General features: G+C 38.2%; 3 protein-coding genes across 3 annotated transcripts; 1 reads left to right on the top strand and 2 right to left on the bottom strand.

Moving 5' to 3' along the window:
• Positions 1–6,542: 6,542 nt before the first annotated feature.
• LOC117930378 lies at positions 6,543–9,284 on the bottom strand. The gene is made up of 6 exons (XM_034851003.1): positions 9,224–9,284; positions 8,924–9,133; positions 8,751–8,838; positions 8,539–8,647; positions 7,605–8,351; positions 6,543–6,788 (listed from the first exon to the last, which is right to left on the bottom strand). Exons 2-6 carry the CDS (start codon positions 9,081–9,083, stop codon positions 6,708–6,710), a joined length of 1,185 nt encoding a protein of 394 aa, XP_034706894.1. The 5' UTR covers positions 9,084–9,133; positions 9,224–9,284; the 3' UTR covers positions 6,543–6,707.
• A 1,372-nt stretch (positions 9,285–10,656) lies between these two features.
• LOC117929822 (pentatricopeptide repeat-containing protein At4g38150-like) lies at positions 10,657–11,923 on the top strand. The gene has a single exon (XM_034850245.1). It carries the CDS (start codon positions 10,766–10,768, stop codon positions 11,693–11,695), a length of 930 nt encoding a protein of 309 aa, XP_034706136.1. The 5' UTR covers positions 10,657–10,765; the 3' UTR covers positions 11,696–11,923.
• Positions 11,924–12,382: 459 nt separating this feature from the next.
• On the bottom strand, positions 12,383–20,469 carry LOC117929821 (DEAD-box ATP-dependent RNA helicase 3, chloroplastic). The gene is made up of 10 exons (XM_034850244.1): positions 19,718–20,469; positions 19,372–19,508; positions 18,875–19,289; positions 16,739–16,837; positions 15,862–16,086; positions 14,696–15,073; positions 13,966–14,109; positions 13,778–13,873; positions 13,313–13,605; positions 12,383–12,773 (listed from the first exon to the last, which is right to left on the bottom strand). The coding sequence occupies exons 1-10, from the start codon at positions 20,144–20,146 to the stop codon at positions 12,695–12,697; spliced, it is 2,295 nt and encodes a 764-aa protein (XP_034706135.1). The 5' UTR covers positions 20,147–20,469; the 3' UTR covers positions 12,383–12,694.
• Between the last annotated feature and the right edge of the window lie 2,343 nt (positions 20,470–22,812).

The raw sequence follows: 22,812 nt of genomic DNA, 5'->3' as shown, positions 1-22,812 counted from the left end.
TTTGGAAAAACGAATCGAGCAATATAGGTGTTGTAAACTTTAACCGAGTGGTGTGAGTATTTTTTTATTTTTTTGATAGGTAAAGAGAAATATATTAAACAGATAGAGGAGACACCAAACTAGTGCCCTCGAGGTACACAGGGAGTATACAAAAGCAGCCCACAGACTCAAAACCAAGGAAGGGGAAAGAAACAACAACCCTTACCCTTACTTAGAGCCTAGCCACTCAAAAAAGCTAACAAGAGAATAAGGGCTCAAAACTATAAACACCCTAACCCAAAACCAAATATTACATACAAAAGAATGTTTCAGCCTTTGGAGTGAAAACACATTATTCCCAAAAGGCAACAAATTTCTTTCCGTCCATACCGACCAAAATATACATAAGGGGGCCATTTGCCACGCCTTTTTACGGGTTTTCCCCACAAACGCTCCATGCCATCCAAGGAGAGTTTCCTTAACTGAACCAGAGAGAACCCAAGCCACACCAAAGAGGGAAAAAAGAAGATTCCACAATGCTCGCGTCTTAACACAATGAAGTAAAAGGTGATCCACCGTTTCTGCTTCAGAAAGGCAAAGAAAACACCTATTTGCCAAAGAGTACCCCCTCCTCTGGAGTTGCTCCAAAATTAAGATTTTGCCCCAGGAAGCTTCCCAAGCGAAGAAAGCTACCGTAGGAGGCACATACGCTCTCCAAATACTATCATAAGGGAACAAAGCAGAACCTCCGGGCTCCAGAATAGAATAGAGCGACCTGACTGAGAAAACTCCACTTCTGGATGTTGTCCATACCACCTTATCCTCATCCTCCCTTTGCACCCTAAAGGCTTGGATTTTTAGCATAAACTGCTCCACCATCTCAATCTCCCAATTATTAAGCGTCCTTGAGAAAAGAGGGGTCCAACCATCCCCTACACCATCTGGGTTCCACACATCCGATACCCAAACAACTTTAGCCAGGGAAATGGCAAATAAAGAAGGAAAGGACTCGCAAAGAGGCTCATCTCCACACCACTTATCCTTCCAGAATCTCACTCTCCTACCATTGCCCACGCGGTAGGCTAAACTGTTATACATACCCAACCACTCTTTTCTAATAGCTTTCCAAAGCCCTACATCATGTCTCCCGTTTACGTCCCGAGTACACCATCCCCCCTCCTCTACACCATATTTGTGACTGATCGCTTGCTTCCACAAAGCCTCACTTTCAATGGCAAAGCGCCAATTCCACTTACCCAAGAGAGCTTTATTCATCAAAGCTAAATTTCTCACACCCAAACCACCTTTCTTTCTTTCCGGACAAACCAGGTTCCACCTAACAAGATGTGGCCTCTGTTCAAGAGCTCCTCCCCTTCACAGGAAGTCCCTCTGAATCTTTTCCAACCTCAGCCTTACTTTTCTGGGCAAAAAGAAGAGAGACATGAAGTAAACCGACAAACTAGAAAGAGTGCTCCGAATTAGGGTGAGTCTTCCCCCTTTTGATATATACTGTCTCTTCCACATAGCCAGCCTTTTCTGAAACCTCTCTTCAACACTATCCCATACCACCTCTGATTTGAAGGGTTTGCCCCCAAAAAGCAGACCCAAATAACAGGAAGGCAGACCACCCACTTTACAGCCCAACTCCAAATCCAAATCCTCTATATCATTCACCCTTCCCACCGGAATAAGCTCACTTTTCTCCAAGTTAACTCTCAACCCTGAGCAAGCCTCAAACCACATGAGGTGTCAGCTTAGATGCGTCAACTGATCCTGAGACTCCTCACAAAACACTAAGGTGTCATCCGCAAAAAGCAAGTGAGATATTAGAATCCCCTCTCCACCCCTGCCTCTTACCCTCCACCCTGATAAAAAGCCCCCACTAATGGCCCTTCTCAATAAGCAACTAAACACCTCCATGACTATCATGAACAGATAAGGGGATAGGGGGTCTCCTTGTCTCAAACCCCTTGAACTTTGGAAAAACCCGAAAGGAGAACCATTTATAAGAACAGAGAATCTTATAGTAGAGATACACCACTCTATCCACTTAATCCCTCCCCAAAGCCCATTTTTTTTAGCATTGCCAACAAGAACTTCCAGCAAACATGATCATAGGCCTTTTCTATATCCAACTTGCACATCACACCCCTTTGATTGCTTTTCAACCTAGAATCCATAGCCTCATTTGCAATCAAAACTGCATCAAGTATTTGTCTACCCTCCACAAAGGCATTTTGGGGTTCTGAAATCACTTTTCCCATTACCTTCTTGATTCTATTTGTCAACACCTTGGCCAACAACTTGTAAAGGCTTCCCACAAGGCTAATCGGTCTGAAATCTTTCAAATCTTCTGCATCTCCCTTCTTAGGGACTAAAACCAAGAAAGTGACATTTAGAGATTTTACAAATCTGCCCCTTTCATGAAATTCTCTAAAAAAGCCCATAATCTCAACCTTCACCACATCCCACCAAAAAAGCCAAAACACCATGATAAAACCATCCGGCCTCGGGGCTTTGTCTTTGCCTAGATCTGAAAGAGCTACATACACCTCTTCCTTCGAGAAAGGATTCTCCGACCCTTCAGCCTCACTGCTATCTAACCCCATAAAAGAACAGCCCGTCGATACTAGGGCGTCACCCCTCTTCTTTTGAGTGCAGCTTTTGAAACACCCCCACCACATTGTTTTTTAAATTATTTTCCTCTGAGTGCCAACAACCATTAACTTTCAACTTGGACAACCAGTTTCTTCTACTATGAGCATTCGCCATCCTATGAAAAAATCTGGTATTATTGTCCCCCTCCTTCAGCCACAACTCTCTAGACTTCTGTCTCCAAAAATCTCTTCCCTCATCACCCAAGACTTGTAGGACTCCCTTGCTCCATTTCTTGCTTCACACTCTTCCATATTTAAAGCTGCACATTTCTCCTTTTCATCCCAATACTCAACCTGCATAAGAGCTTCACCCTTTTTAGTCTCAACGAGCCCAAACTCTTCTTTATTCCAAATCTTCAGAATATTTTTAAGGCCCCTCAATTTAGCATCTAAAATGTAGTTGGATGTCCCTGTAAATTTTAAAATCCCCCACCATGTCTTCATCTTGTCTTTGAAACCCTTCTCCTCCAACCACATATTCTCAAATCTGAAAGGGGAAAGTCCCCTCTTCAACCCTCCTCCTTCTAGGAGGACCGGGAAGTGATTCGAGACAGGTCTAGGGAGAATTCCCTGCACAGCCCCATTGAACAGATTATCCCAGTTGTTCGTCACTAAGAACCGGTCAAGCCTAGACTGGGCCTGGTTATTCAAGCCTCCTCTCCAAGTAAATGGGCCCCCCGTCAAAGGAAAATCCATCAACTCCAAATCCTCTATCACTTCTGAGAATCTCCTCATTGAAGCAATAAGCCCACCTCCCCTACTGCGCTCCTCTAGAAACCTTACCAAATTGAAATCCCCTCCCACACACCAAGGGTCACACCATAACCCTTTAACTGACCCAAGTTCCTCCCAGAAATCCTCTCTATCTCTACTGCATACCGGCCCATACACTCTAGTGAACACCCACACTACATCATCCACACAATTTTTAAACCGGCACGAAATTGAGAAAACCCCTTTTTCCCAGCCAACCAGCTCCACCAATCTATTGTCCCAGAACACCAAAATACCACCAGCTGCACCCCTAGAATTGACTGCTCTCCATTCTAGATTTCTTCCCACCCCTAGACTACGAACAAGCCCTGTAGTCATTTCTTTAATTTTAGTTTCCTGTAAACAAACCATGTCCACTCTCTGGGATTTAATGACTGACTTGATAATCTTCCTTTTATCCCTATCATTAGCCCCTCTAACATTCCACGATAGAATTCTTATCTTTATTTACACCCTGATCCTGAAGCCCCTCCGAAAATACCCACTCTAGAACCCATTTTTGCTTTTTTGTAGCTAACAGTCCACTCTAGCTTCTTAAGTTCCCTACTGGATTTTGAAGATTTTAAACTCATCTTCCTAGTCACCCTTTCCTTACCCTTTTGCTCAATTCTCCCCTTCATTCTCCTTAAGAAGTACAAAATTTCCTCTTCGAAGCCTTCCATCAGCATACCCAAGCAGCAACTGAACATCGCAAGACTGCTTGAACTCCACCCTTCATCACATCCCCCTTCTTCTAGGTGACAAACACTCCTTTTCTCAAAAGGACTCGTAAAGTCCGACCCCACCAGGACAAGTGCTAACCCATTCACTCTCTCAGCGTCAACCAAGTCCCAAGAAGGCTCACTCCAGCCTGCGAAAGCCGACGTAGCTCTATTCCACACCACACTCAGCGCAAACCGACCCAACTCCCCTTCCGCTCCATAAGCAAACCCCTCCGACACCCCTACAGCTTCGGCGTGGCCAAAGAGAAGAATAAGAAGAGGATTCCCGAAGCCCCAAAGAAGAAGAAGAATTAGGAACAGCATAATACCTGGAAGCCTCCTCCATCAGAGCCTCGTCGGTGACCCTCCGACGACGCGACAACAAATCCGCGGCGATTGCAACTTCAACAGCCAAGAGCTCCGCATCCATCCCCCCAACACTCCTCGCGGGAACAAATGGAGCCCTAGCTAAGGAGGGACGCTCCAAAAAGCCCGTGCCAGCCTTATTAAAAGTGGGCCTAGGAGACCCACCCCAGCCCGTCTCTTCAAGGCTGACGGACAATGGGCCTTTGGCCCAAACCACTTCGCCACTTAAGCCCAAACAGCCATTCCCTTTGAAAGCCTCCCCATTTTCTTTTCTAGGCCCAGACCCACCGCAAGAAGAGTCCAAATCAGCTACACTAGGCAGCCTACCTTTGCAGCCACTGCAACTGCTGCCTCCCTTTGCCTTCTACCACACACAACCTGCTCCCCTGTCCCTCGAGACTGCATATCAAATTGAAAATTTTGAACCTCTCGCAAGCAAACACTGGCACGTGTTTCACCCCCGCCCTCATCCCTGACCTCCCGCCTCTCATCTTTAACCCAGGCGGACCTTGCTGCTACCTCTGAGAACCATGGGGGAGTTTCCCACCATAGACTCACCGTCCAACAAAAATTCCCGGCTGCCACCTGCAAAGTTCTTGGTCTAAACTTCCCAGAAGCTCTCACCAAGATACGAGCCCACTGCAACTCGGAGAAGAAAGCGGTTTCCTCATCCACAGCTATGAAACCCCCACATCTCTCTCCAATACTCTTGAACCCCTCTCTACTCCAAAGGTGAAGTGGAAGTCCGACGACTTTCACCCACACTTCCTTAGGGTGGCTCCCATTTCTAAAACACCCCACTTCAGGTCCTCATTTCTGCAGGAAAAACTCTCTCTTATTAAGACATCTACTACCCCTTAAGAGCACCAAATCCGCTTCGACTTTATCTTCAAATTCGAACAACACAAGGGCTCCACCCAAACTGGAGATTTTAAACCTCCCTTGAGAGACCACCTTTCATACACCCACTCCTTCAATAAGGACAAAGAAGGAACGACCTCGACACTATCACCAAAGCATCCTACCAGGCAACGACTAAGTTGCTCTTCCCTACTGAGCAGGTCACAATCCCCAACATGCACCCACAATGCATCCCCTAATTCCCCTGACTCCTTTCTCACGACTTCTGCATACACTCCTTTCCCTTTCTCTTTTCCTTTGACTCTATAACCATCCTTTTTAGAGTTGGAAGTACCCAGATCACCTTTGCTCAAAGCTGGAGTAGAAACTCCAAGGGCCCTTAACTTCTGAGCTAGCAGAAACTACCCTCCTACTAAGCCTTTACCTTCTAGAAACACTAGACAAAACCTCTTTTCCAAATCCCTCACCGAGCATAGCAGATACCTACCGGCTTCATTTGAACGACACTCCAACCTATATTTTCTTCCTCCTTCCCAAACTTTAAGGCGCCTTGAGCTTGACTCTCCTCTGCACCAGTCTTCCACCCCTTCCAACACAAAACTAAAGCTCTTTTCACCAACTTTTATCTAAGAGGAGAAGCCTTTGCTCCTTTCTAGAATAATCCCTCTCGGTTTGCCTCGAATCTCTTCAATGGAGATTTCGAACGTCTTTGATTCCACTGCAAACCAACTCTTACCACCCTTCTAAACTCCTCTCCCCTCCGAGAAAGCAGCCATCTCTTCGCATTTTTGTTGGACGGTGAGTCTATGGTGGGAAACCTTAATTCTTCAATCATATGATGATTATAAATATGAACTGAGGGATATGAATATTTATAAAATGTGCTTCACGGGCTTTAAAAAAAAAAAAACAAAACATATTTGTGGTGAACACTTTAAAAGTGAAATGGGATTTGCCTTCTTTCAATTAGTCTCATGTTTGGGTCCTGACTAACCAAAGTATGTCTTGGATTGATTCTTGATCAAAGTTAATTAATGATAATTGATAGTCCGGTCAAATCCATCATCCAATTCTAACTTTTCCTACTACTAATCTCCATAGCAATTGAAGTATAAAAAAAGAAAAAAAAAAAAAAAAAAAAACCACTTGAACACCACATCAATATTTGTTAAATGCAGAAAACATATTAATAAGCATGGTCACATAATGATAAAACAAGTGGTCCATATTGCAGGTTCCAAAACTTTAACTTCACCATAATCCATAAGATGGCAAACCTTCAATGCTGGCTAGCACATTAATCAACTTATAAACTTGGAGTTCTCCGCTTCTTGCTTTAGAGTGGGAATCTTATCCAATCAAGAAGCTCTTAATGTGAAGTGCTGCCGCTGGTTTTAAATCTTCTTCCAAGACTAATGTTTCTTGAATTACTCTGTTCTCGTTTTATATCCTGTCCTCCATAAAACATTAAAAAAATGGATACTTTTAACCAACTCAAAATGTAGATATGCACCCAAAGTACAACAACTATAAAAGCCAATATAAGTTTAAACCATCTCGAGCAAGTCCACGTACTAAATGAGAAAACCTTAATTCTTCAATCATACGAGTTAATGGATTTTTCCCTGTTTGGGTTTGAAGAATATTTAGACAATTCAGAGGATTAAGTATTTTCAATATTATAGGAATTTCTATTCTTCATGCTAGTTTCCATTAGTTGTGCACGTTATTATTGAAAACTTTTGAGTGCTGCTTTGGCAGAATGTAAGAGGAATGAATGCCGAAGTACAAAAATAACTAAAAGGGGAGGATAGCATAATGGACCAAACTACTGGGTTTGTGATGATATACAGTCAAAATTACTGGACTTATGATGATCTTCATTACTAGAATATAGAAGACCTGTTATCTTATCTGCTATTTAATTGAAAAAATTATCTTTTTTTGCTGTTCATGTTTTGGGAGAAGGTGGTGAAGCATTTGGAGACTCCATTGTAATAGATAGGAAAACTAAGAACACAAGAGGGATTGCCATGATTGATGGCATAGGACCAAACAACCTCATTTATAAATGGAGGAAGTCTATTATTTTTTTGAGGGTTGGTTGGTTAGACCTGTGGACAAAATTTGAACAAAAGAAAAAAAAAATATTTGAGGATATTGAGCCAGGACCTTCTCTGGGAATGGAACTAAACCCTCGCAAGAATTTCCGAAATCTAATATAACATAGCATTTAGATTTAAAGAATAAGAAAATAGATCCATACCATGTGTTTGAGGGCCATATCCAATGAACTCTTGGATGTCGTTCTCCCATAAGCAGGGTTCTCAGTGATCAAACCTCGCAAATTTGGCTTTGTTTCTCTTTCTTCAGCACCTGATTTTCTAGCATTCATTACCTTGTCTACCATCCGGCTCCCTAGAACTTGTGCTCCGTTTGCTGTTTGAGTTCTTCCTTTCTGAGTAGTCAAATTTCCTTCACTTTCTTGCTTATATTGCACTTTCCGGTTCCTAGCCACACTTGGTGAACACGATTGCCTCCTTGGTTTTGCGGTGGAATCTGATTTTTGATGGCTGGAAAGTACTGGATTGCAAGAGCGACCACGCGAAGCAGAAGATGACCGATCTGTCTTCAGATTAGGAGGTGTTTCGTTGGAAAATCCGGGAATCTGGGCTGGAATTTTTGTTCTCACTAGAGGTGAGACACCTCTACTTGTAGGTTTCATTTTTGAATCTGTTCCCATGTTTCTAAAAAGATTTGTAGTGATAAAATTGGCGTCGCTTTCTTGTTGGGTTGTGGGTTTTGATGTGATAGTGCCCAGGTTTGATCTTTTACTGGGATCAATGCCCACTTTTTGGTTCAAAATTAGCGGTCCTTTGGGGTTTTTGGTTTCAGCTAATGAAATGCTTGATCTCCCACTTGGGGTTGTAGATCTTGGAGGAATCTTTGGCTTTGGACTTGGAGATAATGATCTTCCATTGCCTTCCTTTGGTGCCTCTGAATTGCTTGAAAACTGTTAATTTTATAGCGTTTCATCAGTATGAATGATCGTAAGTCCGAATACATAACATGTCTGAACTAATCCTATGCTTATTATGGTAGGAAATTTTGGTGATCAGCTAAAGCCTTTGGTCCACTAACATAAGCTAAAGTAGCCAACAAAGAGGCCTATTATTCAAAGAAATAGAAAACGATTATACCCGGGAAAGAGGTTGAAGAATTGGTATCTCCCGATGCACTACCAGGTCTGGGGCATTTGCTTCCATTTCTAGAGATGGAAATAGAGGAGTTGCAGGTGGCGTTTTTAACCTTCACATAAGTATACCATGTATCATAACTCAAATTCAAACTCAAGGCTAAAATTTATTACTCACGTAGAAAATTTTCATTGCACAAGACAAGTGTCGATTACCAATCATAGTCATTTTTGTTGCCTCCAGCAAGGAATTCATATCCAGATCCTTTCTTGGCAGATGCAATTCTATAGAGGGGATAATTTCCTGTAGTTCAAAGATTCGGGTGGAGTAAGACAAAAACTAGGTAAACATAGATACCAAATTGAAAAGCCTGAATGGTTATGCCTACCAGAATTGGGTTCAAACTCATCAGAAACGGGTTGAAGGAGGCTCGCAATTCTTTCTTTTTCACGTTTATGAATCTCTCTGAATAGAAGAAGATCTTCATCTCTGTCCTTGTGACCATTAGGTTTTGGACAAAGGAGTCTCTTCTGACCACCGCCCTTCATTCCTGTTCTTCCTTGCAGTTGGATGACAAATTATGGAAGGACAATCCAGGCTGCAGGGTTACAGATGAGATGGTGAGCAAAGAGGAAATTTCTTGGGAGGAAATTCAATTCAATTATATGTAAACAAAAGCAGCGAGTACCAAGTGGATCTGTGACCGGCAAAGGTACCTTACGCAACAATCCAGAAATATACGAATATTGGAGCATCTACAAATGCCGGATTCTACAAAGCAGACACTTGGCCTCTTTGGCGCACGGCACTTGTTGAGAAACCACGATTGAACTTTGTTTAGAGCGCTCAGCCGGCCTTGCAGCCAAACTACTCCCGGATTTATTTATTTTCTTCTTTCTTTTGCTTTCTTTTGCTCGATTTCCTTTCTCATCCTTTCTTTTGCAGCCTAAGTGTCTTAACTTGAATAAAAACCCAATGGCATTGCCCAAGTATTCTCTTCTGAGTTCTGTCCCCAGCTCATATTAACCATTCTTACTATTACTCTTTGGAGTTCTGACCAAATAATTCATTCTCATCCTTTCTTTGGAGCATGATGTTAAAGGAAGTTTTACTGCATTCCAAGCTAAAAGGTCTTTAATCACATAGTTTTTAACGAGAACATCGAGTATGGTTGAATGCCAACATAGTTATAATTAATCAAACACAACTAGTACCATAACTAGTGAAAGAATTTGTTGATATTTGGTTGTTGTCAGCTCCTAGTTCGCGTTCTTCTTTCAGACCCTGCAATCACAAGAAACTTAAAAGTGAGCACTGCGAGGCCCTCTGTGGCCGTGGAGCCTCCGACGATGGTTGGGTTAGTAGAAAAGATAAGGGAAAATTAGTGTCAACCTTAATGCCCAGGGAAGTGATACAAATAAGTGTCAACGTGAAGGTTAAGTATTTTACAAATATAGATAATGATTAAAAAATAAAATATTACATATAAAAGTTATTTTTAAAATATAAAAAATATATATATATATTAAAAATATTTCAGCCTTTCAAATGGACATTATTTTACAAAATATTATATGACAAATTTCAAAAAATCCTTTTTAGAATTGTTTTAAAAAAGAATTGCCGAATAAGGTAGGTTAGAATCCAACATGATATAAATTCCATTTATTTTTAATGTGTAACTGATATAAGAATTCTAAAAATGTGTCACTTGAAGAGATATTATCCTTAGTATAAATTCAATTTTGTGAAATTATGAAATGTGTCTTCTTACAAGATACCTTTAACACAAATTTATTTAATTTTTAATATGTGGTTAATATGAAAATTATGAAATATGTTTTTTAAATAGACATTTTTAGTATAAATTCAATTTTTTTTAATGTCAATCGTGGAATATATCCCTTTAAGAAGCATCTTTAATAAAATTTTAATTTTATGAAATTATGGAGCACCTTTAATATAAATTCAAAATTTTCTTTTTGATATTTGGCTTATATGAAAATGTAAAGGATGTTTATTTTAATATGAATTTCAATTTTTTTATATATATCTACCATTATTTCCTCCATAGTTTTCGGGAGACCTTTTTAATATATATTTTTTTAATTAGCCATGCAAGCTAAAAAAAAAAACGCGAAAGACACAGGAATAGCCAGTCGCCTTGAGAGACACAAGAATCGCCTATCGTCTTTTTCTCACGAGTTTTGCAGTGAAGTAGAATATAGCTATGGCAGGGAGAGCGATAAGTCGATCCTGTGTTCTCTCTAACGCTCCTTGCTGCTATTTCTTCCGCATGCATTTTCAGGCGTTTTCTAGGTTCTCATCATCGATACCATTGATAAACACTAGTTATTCAGGTTGTGGAAACCAGAGAATGTCTAATCCGAGGGTAATATTAAGGAACAGAGGCTGGGGAAGGTTATTTAACACTGGTGTCAACTCCACCGACAGGAGCAGCACTAAAATCAACTTCTCTCCCTCCGACTCCGACTCGGACTCGGACTCGGAGACGATGATAAAGAAGACCAAGCACGAAATAGACAAGAGCAAACTACCACCTCCATACGATCCGTTCAGCAAGAAACCCGCGATAGAGGAGCCCAAAGACCCCAAAGACCTACAAGATATATTCCACAAAATGAGGACTGAGGGGTTGGTTCCCAACGCCGTCAAGATGTTCGACGCATTGTCCAAGGATGGGCTCACCCATGAAGCCATGGAGCTGTTCGCTCAGATTAAGGACCACGGCCACATGCCCGACGTGGTGGCGCACACCGCCGTCATTGAGGCCTATGCCAATGCCGGACAGAGCAAGGAGGCTGTGAAGGTGTACATGCGAATGCTGACCTCCGGTGTCATGCCCAATGCCTACACCTACAGCGTTCTTATCAAGGGACTTGCTGGGGACGCCAAACTGGGGGAGGCCAAGAAGTATGTCCTTGAGATGATGGGCAAGGGAATGCGCCCTAATGCTGGGACCTACACGGCACTGTTCGAGGGGTTCGCCAAAGAGCAAAAGGTGGAGGAGGGGAGAGAGTTTCTGGAGCAGATGAAGGCCAAGGGATTCACACCCGATGAGAAGGCTGTCAGGGAGATTCTGAAGAACAGAAGGGGCCAAGTGTTCAGAAGCATCATGGACATTCTGTTTGGCAAGTAGACTGATTTTGTAGTCCAAATTTGTTTTTTGACTCATGGGTATGGTAAGTGTTTGGCAAACAGACTGATTTTGTAGTCCAAATTTGTATTCGACTCATGGGCTGTGGTCGGTTAAGCTGTGTTGTGTGGTCCTCCATGCCCGTTTCTTTGTTATATTTTCTAATATTCTCTCTGATGCAGCCTGCATCTTGGTATTTTGTTTAATTGATAGATTCCACCTAATATGAAACATCCACACAACATAATTACTATCATGAGAATAATAATCTACCTCTTGGCTCCCTCAACGTTCCTCAAAGGTTAGCCCAAGGGATAGGTACGGTAACAAAGCGCACACAGAGTTCAACCACCGGATATTGCTGGTGGTCAAATGAAAATGAAATTTGCATTGGAGCATTCTCTTGCAGTGGTTGTAAGTGGTAATGTTTACACCCTCCCAACTTGGCCTAAATCTTTGAGTTGATGACATAAAGAACCTGAATTCCAATCACAAGAGACTCTTCCGTTTGTTAATGTTTCTTTGAACGGAACCAAATATGAACCTTAATACATTGGTCCTGAATTACCGCAATTGCTTTTCTCATATTTTCTTATAATTTTCACCAGCTTCCTGTTACATTGTTATCCGTTCAAGCTGTTGAAACAACACTCAAAATTTCAAAGATTAGAAAACGAAATACTGTGCAAATGGCAAATGCAAAACTTCCGCTATTGCTAAAATAAGGTTACCATTGCCAACTTGAGTTCTAACAAAAGAGGTAAAACAAGTTTGCCATAAAAGCAAAAGAATTTAACATCTCAAGCAACATATCGCATATGGTGATAGATAAAAGTCATTTGAAGTTGCTTTCTGTCGTAGCTCTTAACAGGAGCATTTCAATAACCTATTAAGCAGGCCCGTGACTAGACACAAAATGGTATAGGTTAACGCCCAGCAGGAGCAGCACTAGCCTCTGGCCTGCTCACAATTGAAAAAAACCTGATCCTGTTGACATCACAACTAATAGTCCCGCTTGTTTGGACACTCTGATGCTCTGTGGCCAGACCTCCCGCAGGTGAAGCATGAACCTCCAAAGCTTCTGTCATAATAACATCTCATGTTAGACTACTTTTTTTTATAGGTAACATCTCATGTTAGACTATGAGTTCAATTATATCATTGCCGGTGGTTAGATGGCAATAACCTTAGATAATTAACATCTTCAAGACATAATTGATATTAGATAAAAAATTTATATTATAAAATTAAATTTGCTGGTAAAAAGAACTAAAATCATGAATATGGTTTAAAAGTAAGAAGAATTTTATATTTTTTTAAATAAAAAATATTGGAATGTAATATAATTTTTATTTTAAGCAGTGAAAAATAATATATATTTCATTTTATTTTTTTATTCATTTTACAAACTAAACTAAGTATAACATTACATATCTCATTAGATATGTTACTTTAAGATATCATATCAATTAAATTTAAGATCCAATTGCATATGATATCCTACGATATACATATTTTATTCTATCCTATTCCGTCTATCAAACGTAACCTTAATGCATAAAAGGAGGGGGAAAAACTCACCAAAAATGCTTATGAAAAGGTATAGCATGAAAGAATTACCTCTCCCTACTTCCAAAAGATGATGATGACCGGTTTGATCGCCTACCACCAATTAGCCAATCATCCTCACTGGTTCTTAAGTTTCGAGACCAATTATTATTGGATCTGAAACTCCGGCCACCACGCCTATTCAAATCATCACCACCATCGTCATCAGAGCCCCAGCTGCTGCCCCGACCACGTGATATCCTAGAACCTCTCCGTTCTCTAGAACCACCTCGAGAACTCCGATCCCTATTGGAAAATCTGCCATAGTAGTCACCTGCAGGCCCATCATCTTGCAAAGCAGGCAACTGCCAAAACATAGCATTTCAGTTACTCAAAAGCAATTTAACACAGGGAACCTATCTCAAATAAAAATCAACAGCAGTTTACATAAATCAAATCATGGACAACTTGAATAAGTCTTCAGAGTCCAGACAGAGGAGGCTATGACGAGAAACATGACCAACATCTTAAACCAACCTTTGTAATCTTGGAAATAGTGTTCCCAGGTGGCATTTGCTTATTCAGCAGCTCTTTTGCAATCTCCTCTGGAAGATCAAAGACTGCTCCTTGAACCTGATCTCATTAAAGTCAATGACTTGTTTACAGCAAAACTGATGGAGACATGTAGGAATATAAATCAACAAAATGTTGTTGCAAATACGCACCCTTTCATCAGCAACTAAGTATATTTTTCCTAATTCATCAGCAGCTGTAGGATAAACATCAGAAAGAAATCCAGTGACAGATCTAGCAGAAAGGAACCCTCTAGAATAACCAGAATCACGTGTCAATTGTAATGTCACCCATCCCTGCAACAAAAATGTCCAATCCAAATCGAATAATCAAATAACTGCAGAAGGGATAAAAATAGATACTCTAAAAATAGGAAGTTAATGAGAAAAGAGATACAAAGTAGCCAAATTGGCATATTAGGCATGCCCAAACAAGAAGAAAGAAACAAAGATTTCTGCAATTGAAAATACACAAACATACTGAGAAGTAAAAAAGACAGCTGCAGATATACAACATGCACAAAACAGAATTCGTGGGCTCCAAAGCCCCCATAACCTAACCACATTACAACAAAGACAAACCCCTGATGACTGAGCCCCACACACCCCACTCCCTATCAACTATTGCACTAAAAAAGTGACAGGATCTAGAACCAAAATCTTAAGCCATTCTTGGCACAACAAATGCACCATGCAAAGCACATTTTAACTATTTACTTCCCAAGACTCAAAACTATATGGATTTAAGATTAGTAACCAATATGATATTATATTTCTAGCTTTTCATGTTTAATTTACAGTTGAAGAGCTTAAAAGAGTTACCTTTAAGGAAATTCAAGCATTTCTAAGACTTAAAAATTCAAGCTCGATGCCTACTTTTTACCTGTTCATGGCTAATAAGAGACCGGAATGAAGGAGGCTGCGAGAAACCACTCAGGTGTGCCAGCGCAGCTGCAAGAGCACCTGTTCCTTTTTCTTCAATCAGTTTCTGTGCAGTTGGGGTAAAGAACTCCACAGACTTGGGATGAACTCCATTAAGAGTAGCAACAACTTGTTCAGCTGATGACTCCAAAATCTCTTCAATAGCTGGGGGGCTAATAAACTCAAACTTGCATCCCACATCACGTTCAAGGGATTTGACTGTTCTCCGCTGGCTACTAGTAAACATCAGAATGGCAGTGCCCTCTTTTCCTGCACGTCCAGTACGACCAGAGCGATGCACAAAAGTCTCTGGATCATTGGGCAATTCATAGTGGATAATCTGGAGAAAAAAGAGGTCCACATACTTCTGAATATGTTGAAAACATAATTTTGACTAAATGTTTAATGCAAAAAGGCCCCCAAGTTATCAAGTTTAAAACACTACACGAAACGCAACCGGAATCAGGTCTAGAAAACCATGCAAGTTAACTTAATTGCTGTCAAACATCAGAATAACAAGTCCAGACAGGACATTCAGTATAAATTAGCTCCACAATTTACTAAAGGTAAAGCATCCAAAGAAATGCTCCTAAAGTTAGGGTGCATTTCTTCTGAAACTGCATTTTTCTTCCCACTGTTGCTATGATACAGAGGTTCATCAGATTAAGTAATAAGTAAACGTCATAACTAAACCCTGATTTTTTTATTTTTTTATTTTTTTGAAAAAATAGTTAACCCTGATATTTTCTGTTCATCAGATTAAGTAATAATGAAATTTCATAACTAAACCCTGATTATTTCAACTGATTTTTTTTGTTGAAAAAACGGTTAGCTTAGCTCCCTGATTTTTTCAACTGATTTTGCCTTTTTGTTGAAAAAATGGTTAGCCCCACTGTTGCTGTGATACAGAGGTTCATCAGATTGAGTAAAAATTAAATGTCATAATTAATCCCCGATATTTTCAACTGATTTTTTTGGTTGAAAAAATAATTAGCTTAGCTCTTATTATTATTAATAAATTAACTCAAACACCACATTTATATTAATTTTAAAAAGATATTAAGCTACATTACATCTTAAAAAGTTAATAAATGATGAGTGATCATAAAAGAAATATCATCTACTTACTAAATCAACATTAGGAATATCAAGCCCACGCGCCGCAACATCAGTAGCAACAAGCACAGTGAATTTTCCTTGACGGAAACCATTTAACGTTCTCTCCCTTTGATGCTGAGATATATCACCATGTAGTGCCTCCGAAGCAATGCTATTTGTTAGTGCCATTGAGACTTCATCAGCATCTCGCTTTGTCTGTGTGAAAACAATGGTCTTCCCACCCTTTGCATAGACCTGATCACAATAGAGTACAATTCTATAATGAAAACTAAATCTCACAATGGCTCAATTAGCAGTGCCCCATCCAATATATTGGGTGAGAACAAGCATCCCAGAGAAACCCTTTTACCATTTATGCAATGAAGCCATCATCCACAATTAAGGTGGATTATACTTTCAAGTGAAGAATACCTTATGTCCATATTGGAATCCTCCACGATCTTTCACTATATTTTTCTACCAAATATACCACATGTGCTCTTCAAGATAAGCACAATTATTTACAATCAGTAACAAGAACGATAACATGGAAAATTTATGTCTTTCAGACATTGGGAAAAACTGTAATATGTATATGTTACTTTTGTTTGTGCAATACCTCCTATCAATTCCAGAAATGGAGGGGAAGAAGTACTACCAAATGACACTCACTATTGCTTTTCTAAAAAACCTACAGATTATGTGAGATGCTTCTCCTATCCATATTGACAGGCCATTTCCAAGGAATAATCAACTGCATATTATGAAGAAGACATGATATAAATTAACGTTGATTCTAGAATATATTGAGCAGGTTGAGATTAATAACATATCAAAATCAGAATTGCTTACTATATTGCATAACATGAAAGAAAACAATACCATTAAGAAGAAATCCACACCATACCGTTATAAGATCACTAAGAATGGTCCGCTTAGAAGTTGCAGTTGTTGGTATTGCATAGAGCTTGATGCCTTCCGCCAACTTTTCATCATGGTCACCCACCTAAGGGAAAAGCAGAAAAAAAAGAAAAGGAAAAAGAAACAGTATTCAACATTTGTTCTCATATTAAATTGACACAGGAAAAGATATTGACATACATGCAGAGAATCTCAAGTCAATATCAACTAGAAACCTTCATATCTTTGCAAAATAAATGAAAAGATGATGAAAATCACTAGAAAGCAGAGGTAACAGGACAGTGTATGTTAAGTAAAATGTTAATATACCCTACTTAATATGCAACAAGGAACCTAAAGCACTAGTCATCACCCTTAGCCCCTTGCAGTATCCATTTTTTATGTATCAGAAGAAATGAGGAGTTACCCATGCTGAAATAGTGATCATAAGGCTTGACATTAATGGATAAAAAGTCAATTTGAGAGTTTTATTGTACCAAGCCAAGTAAAAGGGTTTCATTCACTGAGTTTAGGAAGTATAAATCACATAAAATACTACATTCGTCTGCAACTTCCCCATTCAAAATCAACCACAAAGTTTCACATAGCTCCAACAGTCCAGCTAAGAACATAGAGTCAAATTTCTATGAACAAAATAATGTTTAATATTTTCTCAACAAAATTCCAATTTTATGCTACATACTCATGCCTCACATGATATGGTAGCACTACTATCTGTCTTCCAGCTTCACACCAAACAATCAATTAGGAGGACCAATCAGCATAAGGCCATATTCCAGGCTGGGGATGATTACCAATTAACACAGAAAAAGAACCAAATAATGATCCAATCATCATATTGACTAGCTGAATAAGCATTTGTATTATAGAGAAAATCTTGAACTTTCTGCTTGAGTACTATCTACGCTCTTGATAATCAAGTTTCAATTCAAAATGTGATAGAAGAGGTTTTGAAATGAGTCCAGAACTTTCATGGGTATCTTCAGAATTTAAAAGCTTTACCCACCTACCAGATAATGTTAGATGTATTTCACTGTATTTCTACACTTGCAAAAAATGACAATATTTCATTTGCTTAAAGTCCAGGAGCACACATAAGATTACACAAACAGGTAGAGCTGCAGCTTTTAAGCTGTCCTCTGAGAAAAAGGAAACAAGTCAAGTTAAAAAAAAAAGCTGCCTGAGAAAATACCTTGAAGAACTCCTAGGGCCTCTAATGAAATATTCACAAAAATGTTTTGCAGCAAAACTCTTGCAGGTTAAATTTTGTACTGAAATTGCAAAATGATTTGTCATTGACTGTCACAACCAAACAAAAAGAACAGAAAAAGTAGTTGTTATGGGTTCCTCCAGTATAGGCATCACAAGTGAAAAGGAACAAAAAACAGAACAGCAGCACACCACAATGTCGTCATTGCAAATTAAAGAAATGGATGTTAGGATAAACATTCAAGAGACGCCATGAGCCACATTTTCAATGCTCAAATTCAATTAGTTAGAAGGATAGGCAAGTTCACAAAACATTTTCCTTGAATTATAGTTAGCCCTGAGGCCTAGCTTACATGGTCAAGGGTTTGGGGAGGGTTTTTGGGAGGTTCCAAGTTCAAGCCCCAATGGGGACAAAAATTTCCCTATCAAAAACCAGGAAAAAAAAAATCCCCTGAATTATACTTGGGAAGGTTAAGTAGAATACTAAACACTGAAGATATAGCTATTGGCAAAAAATAAATGGGAAGTGAAAACCGTGTTGCTTGGACCATATAGTTGGCATGTCGCACTTCAATTCAGTGATAGATCCATTTCCTTACCACCTTTAGTATGAACTTTTATCTAATATTTTTTTTCAAGAACATAATTATTGATAAATAACTTTGACACTGTTAAAAAAAGAAGCTTTGTATTAGAGGAACATACTAAGAACTATATCATCCAGAGACTAACAATAAAAATAGGTTAATAACCATACATACATGCATATATGAATAGCTTTGAAGAAGTCCATCTATAAATTGTGCCTTATAGCAAATCTAAAAAGTTGACTAAAATACATAAATCTACACCATATTCAATCCTGCCGTGTTGAGAAATAGGGAAGTTTGGAAAATAAGGAACAAAGTATTACCAAATCAATTGTCAAAGGATTGTCCAAATATTTCCTTGCAAGTTTCTTCACCCAAGCAGGCATGGTTGCAGAGAAAAGCATACTTTGGCGCTCAGATGGGAGTTTTTCTAAAATAACTTCAACATCTTCCTCAAATCCAACGGCAAGCATTTGATCAGCTTCATCAAGGACCAAATTCTGAACTTCTCCCAATTTGAGGCTGTTGCCATTGATCAGGTCAATGATTCTACCTGGAGTGCCAACCACAACGTCAACTCCACGGGAAAGTGCATTTTGCTGTGTGATATAAGAAACTCCTCCATAGACACAAACTGTGCTCAAATAAGGTGCAGACTCTTTAATTTCCTTCTCCACTTGCTTTGCTAACTCCCTGGTAGGTGCTAGGACCAAAACTCTAGGAAGCCGTCCAGACCGCCTTCAAACACACAAACAAAGAAATGAAACCTCAAACCAGTTAACATAGCGGAGATTTTATGTGTACACGTCACAAGGAGTACCTCTGAGATGTTCTTTTTTCATCATCTTCACTGAGGCGTTTAATAATTGGGATTCCAAAGGCCAATGTCTTCCCTGTCCCAGTCTTTGCCCGGGCAATGAGATCTCGACCTTCTAGAGCAGGCACTAACACAGCTCTCTAGAATTTTAAAGGAAAAGCAAGAAGAAAAGCAAGTTTATCTCAGAAAACAAAAAACAATTCAGAGAAAGAGAAAGAAAACCCCAAAAATAAACTATCGTCCTATTGAAGGCAAATATGAGTCCAGTTTGAATACGAAACACTGAGATTAATAATTCAAACAACATTTAATTGCAATAAAACAAAGCAGAAAATGCATGTATACACACCTGAATGGGGAAGAGATGTGTAATTCCTCGTTGTTCGAGGGATTCGACGAGGCGCGGAGGCAAACCCAATTGGGCAAGAGCGAGTTCGTCTTCTTGGGCGGCAGCAGAGGCCTCAATTTCAGGGTCGTAGTCGTCATCTGTGTCAGTGACATCCAAAGGGTCTTTAGAGAAACCACCGAGACCTTTGAAGGCCTCTTCACTCAGCACCGAATTAGGAGTAGCAATGGCAGAGGGAACGAAGGAAATGCCCTGCTTGAAACTTCTCCTTAGAGAAGCATCTGAGAGAACCCTGGTGTTTGGAGCTTTGAAAACGCCTAAGTGAGTCTTATCGGAGAATAGCAGAGAAAGGGAATGTGCAGATGTCCTTCTAGAAAGCTCAAGAGCCGTCGTCTGGTAAACAGAAGAAACGCCTATAATAGAAGAAGCCATTGATACCAGGCTGTGTAAAGTCCAGCCCCAGGTGCTAGAACCGAATAGAAGTAAAGGTTGGTAGTGACCCAAACCCTCTTCCGCCTTTTCTGCCGATGGATTGCGGAAGGGATTCTGTAGTTGCCCGGTAGTAAGTTCAAAGTTCTCAGCCACTCGCAGACACTAACCAACTTAGGAGAGGAAGAGAGGGAGAGAAGAAGAGAGGCGGCGTGGGCTACAGAGAGAGAGGAGGGATAGGGTGGAACTCAGATAAGGCCACCCCTTCGAAATGTATGGCGCTGCAAACCTCCACCTCGTTCCCAAGTGTCGGAACCACAGCAGATCCTTTTTGTGCAAATATCTCCCAAAGTTCCATTCAGCCCCTGCCCTAACCCTATATAAATATCTTTCACCGTTTTTCTCGCCTGTCTATGTAATTTGCCCGTTTCTATTTTTATTTTTGATTCCTTAATTATTTTTTGGTGGTGAAGGACCATTTGTTATGCACAAAATTGAATTTTACGTCTTATAGAAAATTAGTTTTTTGAAAAAAAAAAATTCAAAAAAATGACGGTTAAAAAATTATCTTATGATATAGGCGCTTTATGTCAATGCTAAGTAGGGAAAAAAAATCATGTTTTATTAAACAATTTTCAAAATTAAAAAAAAAAATTATTTTAAAAAAGGGTATGGACCCCGTATTTCGGCTCATGCATTTTCCATTCGATGGCAAACTCGATTTTTATTTGAAAATAATTTTATTTCGGAGGTCAAGTTACTTATCGGGAATGTACGATGAAGACACCGTAGCACCCCTCTAAGTCCCTAAAGTCGGGTATCTACTAATAAAATGAAGCTGGCATGACAATCAATAAGAAAATCAATGGATACTCAAATCAATCATGCACATATGGGAATCAAAACATACATAAAGAATAACCAGAATGGGAGTGGATGCGTACCTGAGCCACAAACGAGCAATGTGCTATCATAAAAATGGGGTAAGTGTATAATAAAGAGCACAAAACATATCACATGAATCACCAAACATAAATTAAAACGATTCGAGGGAAAACTGGATTTTTGAAATTTATTGGAAAATTGAAGTCGTAGAGATTATTTGAAAATTGGAGTTTTAGAGATTATTTGAAAATCGGGTTTTTAGAAATTAAATATAAGAATGAGAATTTTAGAAATTAAATTTGAAAGAGATTGGAATTTTGAAAATTATTTGAGAGTTCGGGATTTTAAAAATTGAAAATCTTGGAAATCATTTGCATTAATTTTTAGAAATAAATGAATAAAAAGATAATAATAATAATAAGTAACGGAATAAATGCGAGAATTGGAATATTGAAAATTGAAAATTGAGTTCGAAAATTGGAAAATTGAAATTTCAGATAACTAAATTTGAAATTTTGGAATTTTGAAGAATTATTTAAAGACGGAATTTTAAATAAATGAATAAGTGGATAAATAAATTAATAGAATAATAATGATGACAAAATAATAATGATTGGATAAATAATTGTGGAAGTTAGGATTTCGGAAATTGAAAAATTTTAAAAATTATTTAGGGATGAAATTTTAAATAAATGAACAAGTGAATAAATAAATGAATGAAATAACGAAAATAATAATGATAGGATAAATAATTACGAAGATGAGAATTTTGGAAATTGGAAATTGAATTTAGAGATTGGAAATTTAAAAAATTATTTAGGGATGAAATTTTAAATAAATAAACAAGTGAATAAATAAATGAATAGAATAACGAAAATAATAATGATAAAATAAATAATTACGAATATGAGAATTTTGGAAATTGGAAATTGAATTTAGAGACTGGAAATTTGAAGAATTATTTAGAGAGGGGATTTTGAATAAATGGATAAGTGAATAAGTGAATAGAATGACGAAAATAATAAAGATTGGATAAGCGAAAAGTAAAATTTTAGAGATTGGAGATTGAATTTAGAGATTGAAAATTTGAAAATTATTTAAAGATGAGATTTTAAATATATGAATAAGTGAATAAATAAATGAACGGATAATGATAATAACAAAAATAATCATTAAACAACTGAATGTGAATAATGGAATTTTTTAGATTGGAAATTAAATTTGGAAAATAGAATTTTGAAAAATTGAATGAATTTATAAAATAAATTAGTGGAATAATAATAATAATAATGAAAATAATATTGAAACGAATCAACGTGAATAGTGAAATTTTTTATATTGAAAATTAAATTCGGAAGTCGGATTTTTGAAAAATTGAACTTTAATGATTGAAATTTTTAAAGGAAATAAATAAATAAATATGGAATAATAATAATAATAATAACAAAAATACCGTTTAAATGAATGAACATGAATAATGGAATCTTTGAGATTGAAAATTAAATTCTTAAGTCAGATTTTTTAAGAATTGAACTTTAATGATTGGAATTTTTAAAAGAAATAAATAAATGAATATGGAATAATAATAATAATAATAATAATAATAATAATAATAATAATAATAATATTTAAACGAATGAACGTGAATAGTGGAATTTTTTAGATTTAAAATTAAATTCGAAAGTCAGATTTTTGAAGAATTGAAATTTAATTATTAGAATTTTTAAAAGAAATAAATAAATAAATATGAAATAATAATAATAATAACAACAAAATAATGTTTA

The sequence above is a fragment of the Vitis riparia genome, chromosome 14 (genome assembly GCF_004353265.1).
Source record: "Vitis riparia cultivar Riparia Gloire de Montpellier isolate 1030 chromosome 14, EGFV_Vit.rip_1.0, whole genome shotgun sequence".
In the NCBI taxonomy this organism is placed as follows: Eukaryota; Viridiplantae; Streptophyta; class Magnoliopsida; order Vitales; family Vitaceae; genus Vitis; species Vitis riparia.
This window is presented reverse-complemented; position numbering and strand designations above follow the sequence as displayed.